A 17153-nucleotide genomic window follows, 5' to 3' on the forward strand; every position below is an offset into this window, starting at 1 on the left:
TCTCTGTCTCTCTCTCTCTCGGTTTTTCGAGACAGGGTTTCTCTGTAGCTTTGGAGCCTGTCCTGGCACTAGCTCTTGTAGAGGAGGCTGGCCTCGAACTCACAGAGCTCCACCTGTCTCTGCCTCCCAACTGCTGGGATTAAAGGCATGCACCACCACTGCCTGGCCCCAAACTCCTTTAAAATACACAAAGTCATCTTAATTCTCCTCTCCACTTCCTCCTGTCCAATCCTTACCCTTCTCTGAGCAAGCCTCTGTCCACACCCTCCTTCCTGTGGACACATGAGGAAGATAATTTCAGCCTTCATCTCATTTAAACTCTGGGAGTAGCTAGAGAGATGATTCGTTAGTTAAGAGCACTGGCTGCTCTTGCAGAAGGACCCAGGTTCAATTTCCAGTACCCATGAGGTAACTCACACTCCAGTTCCAGAGGATTCAAAGCCCTCATGTGGCCTCCAAGGGCACTAGGCGCACATATGGTGTACATACACACACGCAGGCAAAACACTCGAAATAAAAATAAAATCTTTAGCCGGGCGGTGGTGGCGCACGCCTTTAATCTCAGCGCTCGGGAGGCAGAGGCAGGAGGATCTCTGTGAGTTCGAGGCCAGCCTGGTCTACAAGAGCTAGTTCCAGGACAGGAACAAAAAGCTACAAAGAACTCCTGTCTCGAAAATCAAAAATAAAATAAAATAAATAAAAATAAAAAAAGTAAAATAAAATCTTTAAACCCTCTTAGAGATTTGAACTTGTTACCAGATCTGTCTCCACTCCCTGTGCCCACCCCAGACGTGTTCTGGCATGCCATGATTTTTATCCTTGACGCTCTTCTCTCTCTCTTGTTGCAGGGCCCCCACCCTGCTGGCCAAGGCAATCGTCTCTGCTTCCTTAGCTTTGCTGTCACTGTTCGTCCCCAAATCTGTAATACATGTGGCGTCAGAGGTCTAGCCTCCCTTTACACTGAGCCTACTATCTTACATAGACCGCTGTGGCTGGGATCCTGACCCGGCATGTGTTCCCTGCTAGAATCACCCCTCACACCCCCAAACCTTCTGCTGGGTCCACACGCTGGATCTTCTTACTGGTCCTCCCTGGAGGCCAGAAATCCTTCACTCCTCTTTTCCTAGTCCCCGCATGCAAGTTACTGTTTCATCCTGGTGATACTATCTTTGAAGGTTTTTTCCCCCTTTTCATTCCTCCCACAGTGCCCCTGTCCCAGTTCTATGAGCAGCCCTCAGGGCTGTAGCACCAGCTTGCTAACTGGTGACCCTCCTCACATTCATTCCTCAAATTCCAACAGTCTCCACATGGGAGCCAGTGAGCCCTCTCATGCGCACCGATATCCCATTCACTTCCTGTGTCTCCTCCAAGCTTCTACTCAGTATCCCACAAGTATTTATTTACCGCCCATGAACTGCAAGTATTGTTTTAAGAACTGGCAATATGGCAGGGAACAAAACAATGTTCTGCCTTCATGAAGCTACTAGTCTGAGGTAAAGGCATGACTTGGCAGGGCCTACCGAGCAGTTCTTGCTCGCCTCCTAGTCTGCTGGCCTACAGATAATTATACCTAATTTGGTGTTCTTCTGCTTCAGGCTCCTTGCCATTGCTGGACTCTGCTGGGGACTATCTCCTCCCCACCTGTATCCTCCTTGGCCAGACCCTCCACATGCAGTCCCTCTGGTGCACTTTACAGAGGTGATCTCCAGGAAAACATAGTCTCAAATCTTAGCTTTGGGCACAATATCTGTGCTCTGATCTCATCTTAAAATGGAAGCAATGATACATACCATATAGGTTGGCTGTGAAAATGAAGTTCCGTCCATAAGAATGCTTAGGTACTTTAGGTACATGACAGATAGTAAGCCTGTCATAAACACTGCCTGCCATTACTTTTATTTCAGCATTGTTATTGTCATGTTATTATTGTACCACTCATCTCACTGCTCTGCAGTTCTCTCCCCGATTAAGCCTTCCTTATTGTCTTTGTACCCTAGTGACTAACCTACTCCAGCATATTACCACGTCAGAGTTACTAAGTGTTAAGGGGAAGATAGAAAGGTCAGCTGATTTGGGTCTGTGGCTTGGGTTTCCTGTGACCAAGCAGGATTATGGTGGAATAACAACCTCAAAGGCTCCCACTGCTATCTTTTTGACCAAGAATCTAATTGTGTGCTGTTTTCATTGTGTGCACAAGAGCTGCAAAGGATTGAGCAAGAATGGAGAATTAAATTGGGTTGAACTGAACTGGAGACAAACTATTTACATTCCTTTATTCATTGACTCGTGGGGTCAAGACTCAGACCCTTAAAGCAGCCATTACCTTCAACCCCCCAGCCCTTTGCCCCGCTGCATACCTTCCATTTGCCCTGACTCCACACTACCATGTTCCCCTCAAAACTGTTTCCACTGAAGCCCAGGAAGCAAAAGGAGTGCTGCAGGAAGAGGGGAAGGGGTGGAGAGGGGTTAGCACCTCCCTTCTTCCTTTGCTGAGATCAAAGTCAGTATGTTCCCTTGAAGGTCGGCTAGCCCCTTTCATCTCCTGCCCCACCTGCCTGGATGGGACTGCAGTGTGCCCATTTCCTTTTCTCCTGGAGCTGGAGGGCAGTTCCAGGGTGGGGTCATAAGCTATTTCCAGTGCTAGCCAAATCCCTCCACCTCAACTTCTTTTCTGTGTACCATGATCATGTTTCCTCTCCACCTCAACAATCAGTAAGAAGCTGCAAGTAACTATGAAGGAAGTCAGTTCCTCGGCTGGTCCTAGGCTAACCCAATGGCTGAAGCAAGTGAGGGGACCAGAAGACTTGGTCTGGAAGAAGGAACAGGCTTTTCTTTCTATGCCTCACCCCTGAGCACTTCGCCCCACATTCCTCAGAATCTAGAGGGTACAGAGTTAAGCAAAGGCCTCTTGCCCCCAGGAGAGAAGAATTCACATTTATCAGAGTCCTACTATATCCCAAGCTCCAGGTTGGGTCCTTTGATAGATATTATCTCCTAACAGCCCAAACAGGTCAGCATTTATCATCCCTGGGGTGGAAATGACGAAACAGAGATTAACAAGCTTACCCCAGGCACACAGCTAAATCCAGGCGCCAAATTCCAGCTGTCCCTGACCCCAACGCCAGTGCTCACCCTGTCACGTTGTCTCCAAAGCCCAGGAAAGCTATGCTGAGGTGACTCTGAATTATTCCACACAATTAACCAGACACCTAGGTAAACCCTTGGCAAATTAGCTTGACTCAACATACATCTAAGGGAAAACATTGGCAACTTGAGTTTGACTCTCTGGGCTGTGCAAAGAGAACATGACAGAGTTGGTAGTCTAGCAGAGAGGATCTAACAAGTGCAAACTTAGAACACAGGAACAGGGGCTTTAAATACAGCCTACAGTTTCAGTTGGCCTCACCCGAGCAAAACCTCCAAGACTGGAAGCAGCCAGCTGCCATGCATAACTGGCTTCCAACACAGGGACTTTCTTAAACCATCTGAGTTGCCCCGAGGCCAAGAATAGTGCAATTTAGCAGGACCTGAGAATGAGTATTTGATTGGCAAAGGTAGAGAGAAGTTTAGGAACCCAGTCTTGGCTGTTACCTGCTGTCAGTCAGTCTGCTTCAGCAAAGACTGGGGTTTGTTTTTTTTTAATGACTCTGTCCCATGTGTGGCTCAATCAGTTAAAGCCAGGTGCAAATGAAGCCAGGATAAGAGGCTTAATCCTAGTAGAGCTGTTTTGTCACAGGCCAGGTAGGTCTGGCCCCAGCTGACCAAGTGGTTAGCAGCCCTGTGCTCTTTGACTAAAGTGTGGGCAATCACAGTAGGCGTTCAAGTGAGAACGTGCTGTTCCAAACCGGTGTCTGCAGACAAGCAGCTTACAGCCTGCCTTGCTGACCAAGGAGCCGCCCGTGTCAGCCTTGCACATGGAGACAGCAGTGGCTCCTTTTATATCTCGCCTAGGCACCCTGCCTCATATTTTTCTAGTGCTGTGATGCCAACGGTGTGGGTCTCCCCTAAGAGCTGCTTTGATGCAGCTGCCTGTATTCTGCGGCTCTAAGCCTGTCTTGCCATTCCCATGAGATGAGCACATCACTTGACACTCCTCAGGAGAAGAGGCCGCCACACCTGTTTAAAGCCTTCTCTTCTACAACTTGAAATGAGGGGCCCTCCTTGGCTAAAAATACATGCTTCTCGAGTTTCTTCAGCCGTGATGGGAGGGGGTAGTTTCTGCATGTGTCCCCTACCGTACCCCAGGTAACCCTGTTTTTCTCTTTCATGTAGGGATTTGACAAAGACAGTCTCTACTCAAGGTAGTTTCCCTCTCCATAATTTGTCGGGAATCACAGAGTAAATCTCTGTGGCAAGGGCTGAACGCCTGTCCCTTTCTGGGCCAATTCACATACATGGCACGAGAAGCATTGGTACAGTCTTGGGCCTTTTCCTTTCAATTAAACGTGGAGAGTATTCATTCTTCCATGGTATGCAAAGCTATCTTCCCCATGAAATTAATCTCATGGATTCCACAAAGACACTGTTAGAATCTCCAGATTGTTCCCCAACATCTCCCACGGTGCCAGATGTATGTACAGCCAGACTTCTAACAAGGATAATGTAAATGACAGTAGCAATAACTGTGGGTTCTTTGAGTGGCATCAAAGTCACAGCATAGCAAGATCCCCGTTTCTATGCCTGCTATATAAACTGCTTGAGGTTTTGTTTTATTTTGTTTTCAGGGAATTTGGATTCCCTGGTTTACTTACAACCTAACAATGTCACTATTGAAACACATCGTGTTAAGGACCATATGCTCTCTCTCCAGAGAGTGCACACAAATACTATTTCTGTTAAACACACACACACACACACACACACACACACACACACACACACAAAACAGAAATCGTAGCTTTGCATATTTCCCATTCAAAGACGGATCCCGTTTGAATGGTTCCCTTTGTCACAGAGTTTTTCCCCAAGTGGGCCCTAACAGAAGCTAAATCAGATATCGCGACTTACCAAAGGTCACAAGGGGTCATCTAGTGAGCTAGAAATAGAATCCACAAGCCTTTATTTTGATTCCTTAACTTTAAAAACATAAATTTCACTATAAGGAAAGAAAAACTTAGTAGACTTACTTGCCATTCCTGGAGCAAGGAATCCAAGGCTAATGAATGGGCTGTGAGGGCAAGAGATTACTAAAACTCTGCCTGCCTTCAGAGAGTTCTTGACAGTGGAGAGAAGGAGGGTAGTCACTGTTGAAAAGTCTCTATCCAGTGCATATGAATACCTAGAGGACCCTTCATGCAGCTGCCACCATGACCTGCATATGACATGCAAGCCAGCACTGTCTATCTGAATGGGGGGGGGTGTAAGAGAGGCACCGGCAGAATACTCTGGCGGTTGGCAGAGAACGAAGGACAGCTTTATGAAGGAGGTGACATTTGATCTGTGCCTGGAAGATGGGGAGGTTTTTCCACAGGCAGCATGGATTGGGGGTGCAAAAAAGCCATGAGTTCTAAGTAAGAACAAGGCCTGGAGAGAGCTCAGTGGGCTAGCGTGCTAGAGTGTGAAGGGCTATGGCTGGAGCAAAGCAGCTGAAGCGTAAGCAGAGGGGCCCCTTGACAACAAGCGCCCAAATTTCATTGTGGCTGTCACTGAAGGGCTGAATGAGTGAGCACCGTGATGGGCAGAACTTCCTGCCACATCATGCCACTCTGCCCTTAGAGGCTGTCCTGGCCTTGTCGGGCATGGTGAGCTTCGTTCGATTGTCCTGTTTGTATGTGGTTTGGTTTGGACATTTTATGTGGTTTTGTTTGGTTTTTAGCCTTTCTCTTTTCCTTACAGTTTTTCACAGCATATGGTCCTGATTATGTGCTGGAAATCACGCCAAGCTGCCGGCCAGACCGCAATGAGCCCCAGCGAATCCAGCAAATCCTCAACTACATCAAAGGTGAGCGCCACCCTCCAGTCCTGCCCTCCTTATTCCACCCAGTGTGGGGTGGCCTGCCGCTGGGGGCTTCCTCAAATACCATTTGTCTTTTGGCAACTAATCATTCCACTTCTTGGAAAGGAATCCTCTTTTTGGCCTGACATCTTGTAGCCTGAATTCTACACAAGCCACTCTGGTTGAGATTGTCACTTGGCTGGCTAATGTCACCTTCAGAAGAACAAAAGGTTCAGTTTTAAGACACTTCCAAGGAAAAATCAGTTCTAAAATATTCTGAGAGCCTTTTTCTTTGAAAAGGCCAACAGTAAAACCATCTTTAAGGGCTAGGGTTATGTGGCTCAGGGGCAGAGCATTTGCCTGCCATACTATCTCCGACACTGTGAAAAAGCAAAGCAAAACAGAAAAACTCTTTAAGTTTAGGGAAGTTCAAGTGAATTTAAACTTGAGGGGTTGAGATAGCGAAGGAATTTCTCCCCCAGACATTCTCTTGCAGCATGGTCTAGGAGAGCAATGAGAGGCTATGAAAGTCCGGTGATTAATCAGGAGTAGAGCTGCTGCCCTCTACCCCTCCCCCAAGTTTTTCTGCCCCCAGGATAGAGAGGATGGTAGTCAGGCTCTACAGTCCACCAGCTCTTTGGGGGGTCCTTCCCCCAGCTCTGCTTTAGAGGGCCCCTCACTGCTTCTCAGTTGCTTCTTTAAGACTTGCTTCTCATCTGTCGTTTGTTTTACGTATTTAGAACAATCATTTTTCTGTTAACTGAGAGAAAGTGTGTGTGTGTGTGTGTGTGTGTGTGCGTGCGTGCGTGCGTGCGTGTGTGTGTGTGTGTGTGTGTGTGTGTTTGAATCTTATTTGCAGAGTTAAGAGGTCATGGATATCATATTGCCTGTCCCAAAGAGTGAAATTCTCTTGTTTATTCATAAAATGACAACAACAGTGCCAGATCTCCCACTTCTGACTCCTCCTGGGAGTGTAATCGTGTCTGAAGAGGCCAGCTAAAAGCTGGGGTTCATCTAAGGGAGTGTGCCATAGTCTGAGGGTCTTCGCTAAAGGCTGTGCTCACTAGCAGAGTGTATGGTGACAACAGCAAAGCCTGTGGTAAGGACTATATTTCCTAGGCTCTTTTGACCTGAGAAAATTTTCTGTGCTAATGAAACTCAGTTATGCTCATAGCTCTTTGCCTCTTGTAAGGTCCTGTAACCCAACCTTCTTCTGCCTCTAATGTTTGAAATCACCTTTCTCTGATCTCCCAATGGCGGCTACCAATTCTATACGTCCTTACTGTCAATCTTCCTCCCTTCTCCAGTCTTTTTTGTTTTTTTGGTTTTTTGGTTTTTGCTTTTCTTTTGTTTTCTTTATTTTTTTCAAGACAGGGTTTCTTTGTAGCTTTGGAGCCTGTCCTGGAACTAAGCTCTTGTAGACCAGGCTGGCCTCGAACTCACAGAGTGCTGAGATTAAAGATGTGTGCCACCACCGCCTGGCCCTTCTCTAGTCATTAAGGCTTCTAAATTCTTTCTGTTGCTGACTCTCCTCACTGTGCTACAATCTGGATGGAGACTGGAGATCTGCGCCCTTCCCCCTCATTTCCCTCTGCTCCTCTGATCCAGAAAACGGTCCCCATTTCCCTTAAGATTGAATGTGGACTAGTTTCTCTTGTTACTCTTTCTCCTGCCTTACCATTTTCCTATCCAGGCTCTAAATTCTGGGAGCACCCAGACAAAGCACTAAAAACAGAAAGCACACACACATACACACACTACCAGAGTTCCCTGCTCCTACCTCAGCTGTGTGCGTGCATGTATGCCCTGGCCTCCCTGCACACACTCCCAGGCACGTCACTCCAGACAGTGGTGACGTTTGCTGCTGTGGAAACGAAATGACAAACAAGAGAAGACGTGAGAAATGTAATGTAGATGAGCTAGAAAAGGAACCTGAGTGAGGAGTAGGTGAGGGTGGATCGAGATAAAAAGTGATGCTAAGGGTTAGTTAAAACAAGAATAATACAGTCCAGAGGACACGGAAGTCGCGTTTTTGAACTGTATTAGCCAATGAAGGCAGTATTGGGATAATAACACAATGAACTTCAGCAGGGAGAAAGCATCTGATCCAGGAACTGGGTTCTCAAAAGGGGCTGTGTGCAAGCAAAACGAGATGTGGCTTTAACAGCATTCTGTCTAAAAGAGAATTAGAGACAGTCGTTGACACAGAGTTCAGTATGAGTCACCCGGTCAAGGTGGCCTCCAGAGATGCTAATGCAGTAGCGACCTCACTTTACAAGGGCTCTAGACAAATAGGAACAGTGTTGCAGGAGGTCAGCCAGTCTGGGGGAAGCACTGGAGCCCAAGCTCCAAGAGGTCTGCTTTAGAGGGGCTGGGGCTTTCTGGAGAAGAGAAAACTCTAGGGGGGGGGAGGGGACATCAACCCTGCCTCATGTCTCTTGACAGCAAGGCTGTCACAGAACAGGACAGGGTCTAACTGGCGGGAGGGCACAGGGGTGGATGCACGGATGGATGTCATAAAAGGACTGATTTTCATTCAGAAGCAGGAGGAGTTTGCAACGATTAGAGCTATCTAAAATGGAACAGGGTGTCCAGAAGAGAATGAGGGAGGGCTGTTATCAGAGATGGAGGAGGTAGAGGATGACTTGGCTAGGAGGGCCCCTACCTTGGGAGAGGGCTCCTTCGGATGCTAAGATCCAGGACATTCTACATTGCAACCAGCGTAGAGAGAATGAAAAGGATCTAGCGAGAGCTTAGCTTGGCTGATGATGAGTCACTGTGTTGGGTTGGGAGGGGACGCTGAGTGGAGGAAAGAACTGACATGGAGAGGCGAAGTCAATAAGAACAGGTGACAAGGAACCAGGAAGGTGGGCGGCAAGGACAGTGAATATAGAATACCAGAAGTGCTCAGATTTTCTTCACGGTTCTGTCCCTGTTACAGAGTCTTTGTGTCCCTAGCCGTGCAAATTAACAAAGCACAGGAATCCAGAACTGAAAAGAAAATGCATCTCAGCCTAGAAGAATTGAGGCTAGAAAGAAATCTAAATGCTGTTCAAAATGGCCAAGCTAACCTGCTCTACTGATACTGTGCCCCTCAGCCTAGTGACGCAGGCTGCCATCAGATAGTGTGTTGCCATGACAATGGTCAGTGTGGAAAGGCTTTTGAGTTTTTTGTATTCTGAAAGATTTCCTTAACCTGTCTTCAAGACTGTCATTTGTTCTTGCATATAAAAAACCTCCGTGACGCTGGCTGATCCTCACTGCCTCCCCCATCCCATTAAAAACCAAGCGCAGGGTACAGGTCCCGGGCTGTTTAGGGAAGGTGAGAAACCATGGAGGGGGTAGACAGATTCAGCCGCTTTGCAAGGGAATTTATCCCCAGCATGTCTGTCTAGTTGAACTTGTTCAGCCTTGGGTGGTTTTTTTGTTTGTTTGTTTGGTTGGTTTGGTTTGGTTTTTCTGTTTTCTCACTACAGCACTTAGAAACATGGATAATGAGATTTTAGCCTATTGGAACTCAAAGCCCAGAAGATTCCTCTTTACTGAGTTACATGCATTCTATATACCACAGGGGAACTGAAGGCAGAAGCAAATGCAGATTGCACCTAGCCCATCTTTTCTGCCCCTCAGTTCTAATGAAAGAAAGAAAAAAGACAAAAATTAAAAAAAAAAAAAAGAGAGTCAACTTAAGTTACTCACTTTAGACCCAGCATAGAAAAGGTCTGTTTGCTTGACCTTCTTGTGCCAGTGAACATCCTAAAGGCCTAATTCACTGGTCCCAAGAAAGTTCACATTAGAGAGTGCATGACTGAACATAGCTCATGACTGCTAGTGTGAAATCGTCCTTGCCCCATCTCCACATGCTTTGAGTTGTTTGCCTTTCCTCTGGTTAACATACTCCAAAGGAATTAGCTCATAGTGAACCTTCCAGAGTTGGAACAGTGCTGATGTGATCAGTCCCTAGAGGGGCCCAGCTAGCTCTGCACGGGGAAATGGGCTAGAGGTAGGAGCTTTGCTGCACAGTAGTACCAATGGCATTTGAAGCAAGTAGGGGCCACCTGGGGCCCTGAGCTTCATGTTTCAGCCAGATTCAACTGGCTGCAAAGAGGGGAGGGAGCACTATGCTCTTGTATGTGGGGGAATTAACACTGGAGGTTTCAACGCATGCTTAGGGTTCCCAGAACTTGTCTTGAGATACAGGAAAAAAATGAGTGGGATCAAGAGAAAAGGAGGAAGAAGGGGAGAGGAGGAATGTAGGAGAGGGAAAAACAAGGATCCGTACACCTGCCCTTTCCAGTCCTTGCTGAAGAGAACAGCCGCCTCTACAGGGTAGGCTGGGGCGGGCCAACAGACTGGTCTAAGTGTGCAGAGAGAAGGCACAGGTGAAATAATAAGAATAATGGCCACTATGTCTCTTCTAGATGAAGAAACCAAGGCTCAGGGAGAATAAGTGACTTAATCAAGCTCCCTTTGTTCAGCAAGTTCTTACTAAGCACTTCAGTGTGAGTCACATGCTATGAGGGCTAGCACAGTCATTTGAACCCAGGGCTGTCTTAGCGGGAACGTAGGAGTCAGTCTCTGGCCTCTGTGGTTCCCCTCCTCCACTCAGCGGCATTGCCCTGTCAAGTCTACTGGCCATCCCTGTGTGCTTTATCCAGTGGCCCCACCCCCAGTAAACCCGGCTCAGTGCACACCGCACACCACTTACCCTGCTCCTTCCGTGCAGCTGATCCACAGCACCCGAAATCGCGTGTCTCCCTAGAAACAAGAGGAAAATGCCTATGAGCATCCCCGAAAGTTCTGACCCCTGAGCCATGCCTTTTCGTGCTCCCCGGACCTCCACCCACACCATCTTGAACTCCGGAGCTTTGAACTCCATTCTGAGCTAAGTAGTAGAGAAGGTCAGGGGACAGAAGGAGCTAGCGCCACAGCTGCTGCCCCTCCAGTGTGCTGTGGTGGCCGGCTCTAGTCCCTCTAGTCCGCTGTTTACAGCTCCACAGCCCCATACTGAGACCCTTTGCACATCTGCTGCTAATGTCCTTCGGAGAGCTAGTGTATAGGGGATCAAGGAAAACGCACCCCCTGTTCAGCCTGGAGTCTGGAGGTAGCATCCATCTACGAGTTGGCAAAGAGGCTCAGACTTCAAGGACTGCTGGAGCCCTCAGCTCAAAGCAGCTCAGCTCTGCCTGAAGAGACACTACCCCAAAGAAATAAGGCTTCCCCACACACCCATTCTTGCTGCCTGGAGCAGGAAGGGGGTAGGAGGCAGAGTTGATTCCAAGGATAGATTGAGCATTTGCATTCCAGTTTCTTGGAAGGACTTTGGAGCAGGATTGGTGGAAATCCTGAGCCAGTTTGTCTGGTTTTAAGTAAAGATCTCTGACATCTAGGCCTTATCTCCCCTTCCCACTCCCTCCCTGCCCCCCACTGTTGTTTCTTCTCCAGGAGCTGGCCACCTGCTTGCACTTTACCACTGAGCAGACTCCTCTCCTTACTTCACTAAAGAAAATAAGAAAGGGACGCTTTATTGTGGATTTTGTTGTGAAATAAGTTACAAAAATGGCATGCAAAATTTTTCAAATTCTAAAAAAAAGGAGGCTAATCCCCAAAGTTACAATAAATTAGCAGCTTAAATTCAATATGCAATGAAATGAAGGCCATTGGCAGATTACTTATGAAAACTGGAGATTTCTACCTAAAACCATGAAGGAACTAACTGCAAGTGTATCACACACTCATTGTGCTGGGTATTTCATATATACTAACGCATGGTATATCCTTATGGGGCAGGAGACTGATAACCATGGACACAGTATACCATGCTTGTGATCACATAACACCAAGTGGTGAACGAACACTCTAAATTTGAATCCAGGGCCTTGCTGTCCCTACCAATCATCTCCCACCTGCTTTTTTCCATCGTTCTTTATAATCCCTTCCTATCCTTCATGGGCTCCCAAAATGCATCCTGAACCCATTAAATTTTAAGAGGTACAATTCTGCCTTCACTTTAAAGCTCAACCCAATCAAGTTATTTTTGAACCTTCCACGGTGTCATGAGCTGTAGGGATGGCTGAAGACATGATCTCTGCTTCTGGTGAGTAACTGAGAAATCTGGAGGATGACACAAAACCGAAGCCCCCTGGGTGGATGCAGATATCCTGGGGCTGACACTGCATAGAAGCCACTGAGAGTAAAACTTGAGGGAGATGACTTCCTGGAGGCTGGAGGATTGGAGTAGAGCAGAGTACAGAGGTGATGTTCTGCAAGGGACTCTCAGAAGCGTGAGGACAGAGCTGGCTGCCCTGGATTTCAGGCTGAATAGTCTAGATCACATACAAAAGAAGTAGAAGCCATTGCAGTTCTGGAATGAGGGTATAACATGATCTTGTCATGCTTGAGATGGATCATGATGGTGTGGTCTAAAGGTGGACCTGAGCGAACCTGGACGAGTGCTGAGAAGTGCCGTGGGAAGAGTGTCACTAGTCCTTGAGGTAGATCATTTATAGGGAGAGGATAGAGAATAAGGGGAAAGGACAATGGCCCTGGGGTTTCCTAGATAAGCACAAACTAGGACTTGGTAGCTGCCAGTACAGGAGGCCTAGTTTTACACACACACATACTTAAAATACCTTATTCTGTTCATAACATATTCTGTTTCTATATACTGAATGTAAGGTATAATCTTAATTCCATCTAGTGTTTTTATGTGGGAAAATTTGTTGTAGCCAACTACAAAGAAAAATTTTAGAAATAATTTGGTAAGACAAGTATTATATGTTAAGTAAAGAAAACTCAAAATGGTTTAATGCCATCGAGTCTCAATTATATGTGTGTGTGTGTGCATGTATACATGTGTATAATGAATGTATGAGTATGTGGCTATGCACAGAAAAACATCCAGAAGAAATGATAGCAGTAGTTATCTTCAGTAATAACTTTTTGAGACAGTGTTTCACTGCTTAGCCTAGGCTGGCCCCTCATGATCCTCCTGCCTTAGCCTCCCTGGTGCACCAAGTGCTGCAATACCCAGCTACCATCATCTTCAATGATACTTTGCCAGAGTACTTTAACAGTAGTTGTCAAGGATTAAAGTTATGGATAATTTTTCTTTCCTTTTTATTCTTTTTCTATATTTTTCAAAGTTTCTAACATAAGTATATATTGCCTCCCAGTCAGAAAAGAAATAACATGTTTTCTGTTTAAAGAAAAAGACAGTAAGAACTGGGGAGGCAGCTCAGGAGCAGAGCAGCTATGTAGCCTTCCAAAAAGTCAATAAAACTTTAATCCTTAATTTAGATCCTATTTTCCAATTCCAGATTATAACATCTGGCTACCACACCTACCTACAGACCATTCCAAGGACTTGTCAGGGGGAGTGTTTTAAATACTCCATTTTCTCTAGGTATCTCTAGGAATTCTAGGGCATTCCATTTACCTCGAAAAACAGATCATCCTCTGTCTGATGATGTAAATCCTCTTAGGTCCTGGGTAGGAAATCCAAATGTTTCCTTTTCCAAAATGCCTGTACCCCCTAAAGCAGCTATTTCAGTCTCTCTGGGTTTTGCCTTTAATCACCTGATCCTCTGCGGTCGTGAGTGCAATAGCTACATAATATTTCCTACACTCAAGTAGAATGACTTCTCATAGTTTCTTCTTCTCAAAATCATTTCAGATAAAGGCCAGGTGTTGTGGCGTACAGCTGCAGTCCTAGCGCTCATGAGGCCGAGGCAGAAGTGTTGATGGTACATTGCCAGCATTTGCTTTATAGTGAGACCATGTCTCAGAAAAGTAATTACAGCTGGTCAAATGGCTCCGTAGGTTAAGACTCTTGCCACTGAGCCTGATGACCTGAATTCAGTCCTCGTGACCCACGTGTCTACCAAATGGGAGGACTGATTCCTGCAAGTAATCCTGACCTCCACCCACACATACATATGCATACACACACTAGATAAATAAATGTAAACAAAAATTAAGCAGAATTAGTTCTTTTGTGCTTTTCCATGTGAACTTTGGAATAACCTTGTCTAATTCTATAAAGTGATTTTGATAAGATTTAGAAAGAACTTGTGTTAATGCCTATACTTCTTTTGGATATAATTGACATCTTTACTATGTTGTTTTCCAACCTATAAATATAGCATGTCTCAACTTTGAGGTTTAGGCCTTCTTCCTTTTTGTTAATTTTGAAGTGCTGAAGATTGAACTTTATGCATCTTTTGTGTATGTTAGAGCAACCACTATACCGCCGAGCTACATCTCCAGCCATTTTCACTTTATTTTTAAAATTTTGAGACAGAAATTACTAGGTCACCCAAGGAGGCCTTGAGCTTCAATCCTCCTGCCTCAGTCTCACACATCCCTGGGATTACAGGTGTAAGCCACCATACACAGCTATATTTTTATTTCCTTCATTAACATTTTGTAACATATAGTAAAAATACCAATCCACCAAGATCCAGCAATCCAAACTGTGTATGCGTCACACATCAGTGTATTAAAAAACATGAAGAAAAACTGATACGGTTGTATGGGGAAATAGAGGATTCATCACTGAGGCTGAGAAAATAACCCAGCAGGAGAGTGCTTGCCTCGCATGTACAAGGTCTTAGCTCAACCCTCATTTCAGCAAAGAAAAAAAAAAGTCCACAATTAGAGACTTCAGCATCCCTTTCTCATCAATAGAAAAGAGCTAGGATATAGAAGATTCAACAGTGCTACCAATCAATAGGCTTTAACTGACATTTATAGGCTACTCCAAACAACAGAACACACGTATTTCTTAAGTTTTAAAGGAACACATAACAAGATAGGACCGTATGCTCAACCATAAAACTAATCTCAACCAATTGAGGATAATTGAAATTATGTAGAATATATTTTCTAACCGTAATAGTATCAGCATAGAAATTATAAGCCTCTTGCAAAAGAAAACTCCAGACCTACATAGCTTCACTAGATAATACTAATTCTACTGAAATGAAGAATGAACACCAATTGTATATTATCTCTCTCAAAAAAAATAGAAAAGAAAATTCTGGTTGTTGCTACTGTTGTTGTTTGTGCTTTTTGAGAAAGTTCCTCTCTGTCTCTGTCTGTGTGAGCATGTGTCTGTGTGAGAGAGACAGACGTGTGTACACGGCCATGTGTGTGAGTGCAGGCACGTGTGCCAGAACAGACATATGTAGGTCAGAGGACACCTTGTTTGAGACAGTGTCTCTGTTCATTGCTGCATATGCCAGGCTAGCTGGCCTTTGAGTTTCCAGTCCTTCAGCCTCTGCTCCCCCCCACGTCACAGTAGGAGCCTTGGGATTACAGATGTATGCTACCACAGATTCCAGGGATTTGAACTGGAGTTCTCGTGACTGGGGTAAGTGCCTTACTCACTGAGCCTTCCTCTCTCCGGCCCGACAGGTTTTGCTATGCAGTCCTGGCTGTTCTAGAACTCCCTATGTAGACTAGACTAACCTGAAATTTGTGGTAATCTTCTTGCCTCTGCCTCTTCAGTGTTTACTTCAAAGGCATATGCCACTACACCTCCCTGCCTCAACAGGGGAAAATCTTAAAAAAAAATTAATCCCCAAAGTATGTACTGCTATATGATACTGAATGATGAAATGGAATGTTTTCCCTCTAAGCTCCAGACCAAGGCAATTTTGCCACTCTTATTTAAGATAGTACTGGAATTCCTAGCCAAACAATAAGGTAAGAAAAGGAAATTTATAAAAAATATCTATCAGAAAGGGAGAAAATGACATTATTTCTATTTTATTATGAATGACGACTTATGTCAAAAATCTAAAGGAATTTATCAAGGAAATACCTAGAACTTTAAAAAATATAACTTCATTAAGTCTTTAAAAAAGAAAAAGTATTGAGCCAACCATGGTGGCTCACCCTTGTAATCCCAGCTACTGAGGCAAAAGGAATCCCAGTTTGAGGTTTGCCTGGGTAGCTTAGTGGGATTCTCTCAGTATTTAAAAAAAATGGGGGCTGAAGGGATGATTCAGCAGTTATGAGTACTGGCTGCTCTTTCAGAGGTCTTGAGTTCAATTCCCAGCACCCACATGGTGGCTCACTGTGCCCATAATTATAGTACCATGAGATCCAATTCCCTCTTCTGGTATGCCAGTGTACTGCAGACAAAACATCCACATACATTACATACATACATACATACATACATACATACATACATACATCTTTAAAAAATAAAAGCAAAGAAGGCAATCAAGATGACTTGGCCAGTAAAGACACTTGCCACCAACCCTGATGATTTTAGTTAGCCCCCTGGTCCCACAGTGTGGAAGGGGAGAACTGACTCTCAAAAGTTGTCCTCTGGCCTCCACACCTTGCTCACATGCACTGTGACACACCCACACATTATACACACACACAATCATTCTATAAATTCTGTTCCTTTAGAGAACTCCAACACAGACCCTATCTCAAAATAGTCAAAAGAAAATGTCCATATACATGTATGTATGTATGTATGTATGTATGTATGTATGTATGTATGTATATAGAAAGGGGATTTATTAGGCTGTGGTCCAACTGGTCCCACAGTGACCGTCTACCAATGGAACATCCAAGAATCCAGTAGTTGTTAAGTCCTCAAGGCTGATTACCTCGGCTGGTCTTCTGTGTAGGTTGGAATCCTGAAGAAGTAGGCTCTAATGCCAGTGAAGGAATGAACTTGCAAGGGAGAGTGAGGGCAAGCAGGCAGAGAGAGAGAGAGCAAGCTTCCTTCCTCCATGTCCTTTATATAGACCGCCAGCAGAAAGTGTGGTCCAGAGTGAAGGGGGATCTTCCCACCCAAAAAGATCTGGATTAAAGGTGAATCTTCCCACCTTAAAAGACAGACTAGAAATGGATCTTCCCCCTTCAAATTATTTAATTAAGAAAAAAATCCCTCACAAGTGTGTCCATCCACTTGGGTTTTAGTTATTTCCAGACATAGTTAAATTGACAACCAAAAATAGCCATCACAGGGTCATATTAAATTTCCCAAGCTAAACTTTAACTTCCTATGTAGCCCAAGCAGACCTTGAATTTACAATCCTCCTGCGTCAGTATACACCAGTGCTGGGATTACAGACCGGTGCCACCAAAGCCTAGCTTCTACTGAAATAGTTTTAAGTTTAGTTTCATGTATGTATATATATGTGTGTATATATATATGCTTCTACTGAAATAGTTTTAAGTTTAGTTT

General features: G+C 45.1%; 1 protein-coding gene across 1 annotated transcript in view; it reads left to right on the top strand.

The window, feature by feature from the left end:
* Hdac8 (histone deacetylase 8) overlaps window positions 1–17153 on the top strand; it is a 221761-nt gene that overhangs the window by 192607 nt on the left and 12001 nt on the right. The window contains exon 10 of the mRNA XM_005358548.3: window positions 5836–5941. Within this exon, the coding sequence (XP_005358605.1) occupies window positions 5836–5941 (106 nt within the window). The remainder of the gene's footprint in view (window positions 1–5835; window positions 5942–17153) is intronic.

Source organism: Microtus ochrogaster, chromosome X, assembly GCF_000317375.1.
Source record: "Microtus ochrogaster isolate Prairie Vole_2 chromosome X, MicOch1.0, whole genome shotgun sequence".
Classification (NCBI taxonomy): domain Eukaryota; kingdom Metazoa; phylum Chordata; class Mammalia; order Rodentia; family Cricetidae; genus Microtus; species Microtus ochrogaster.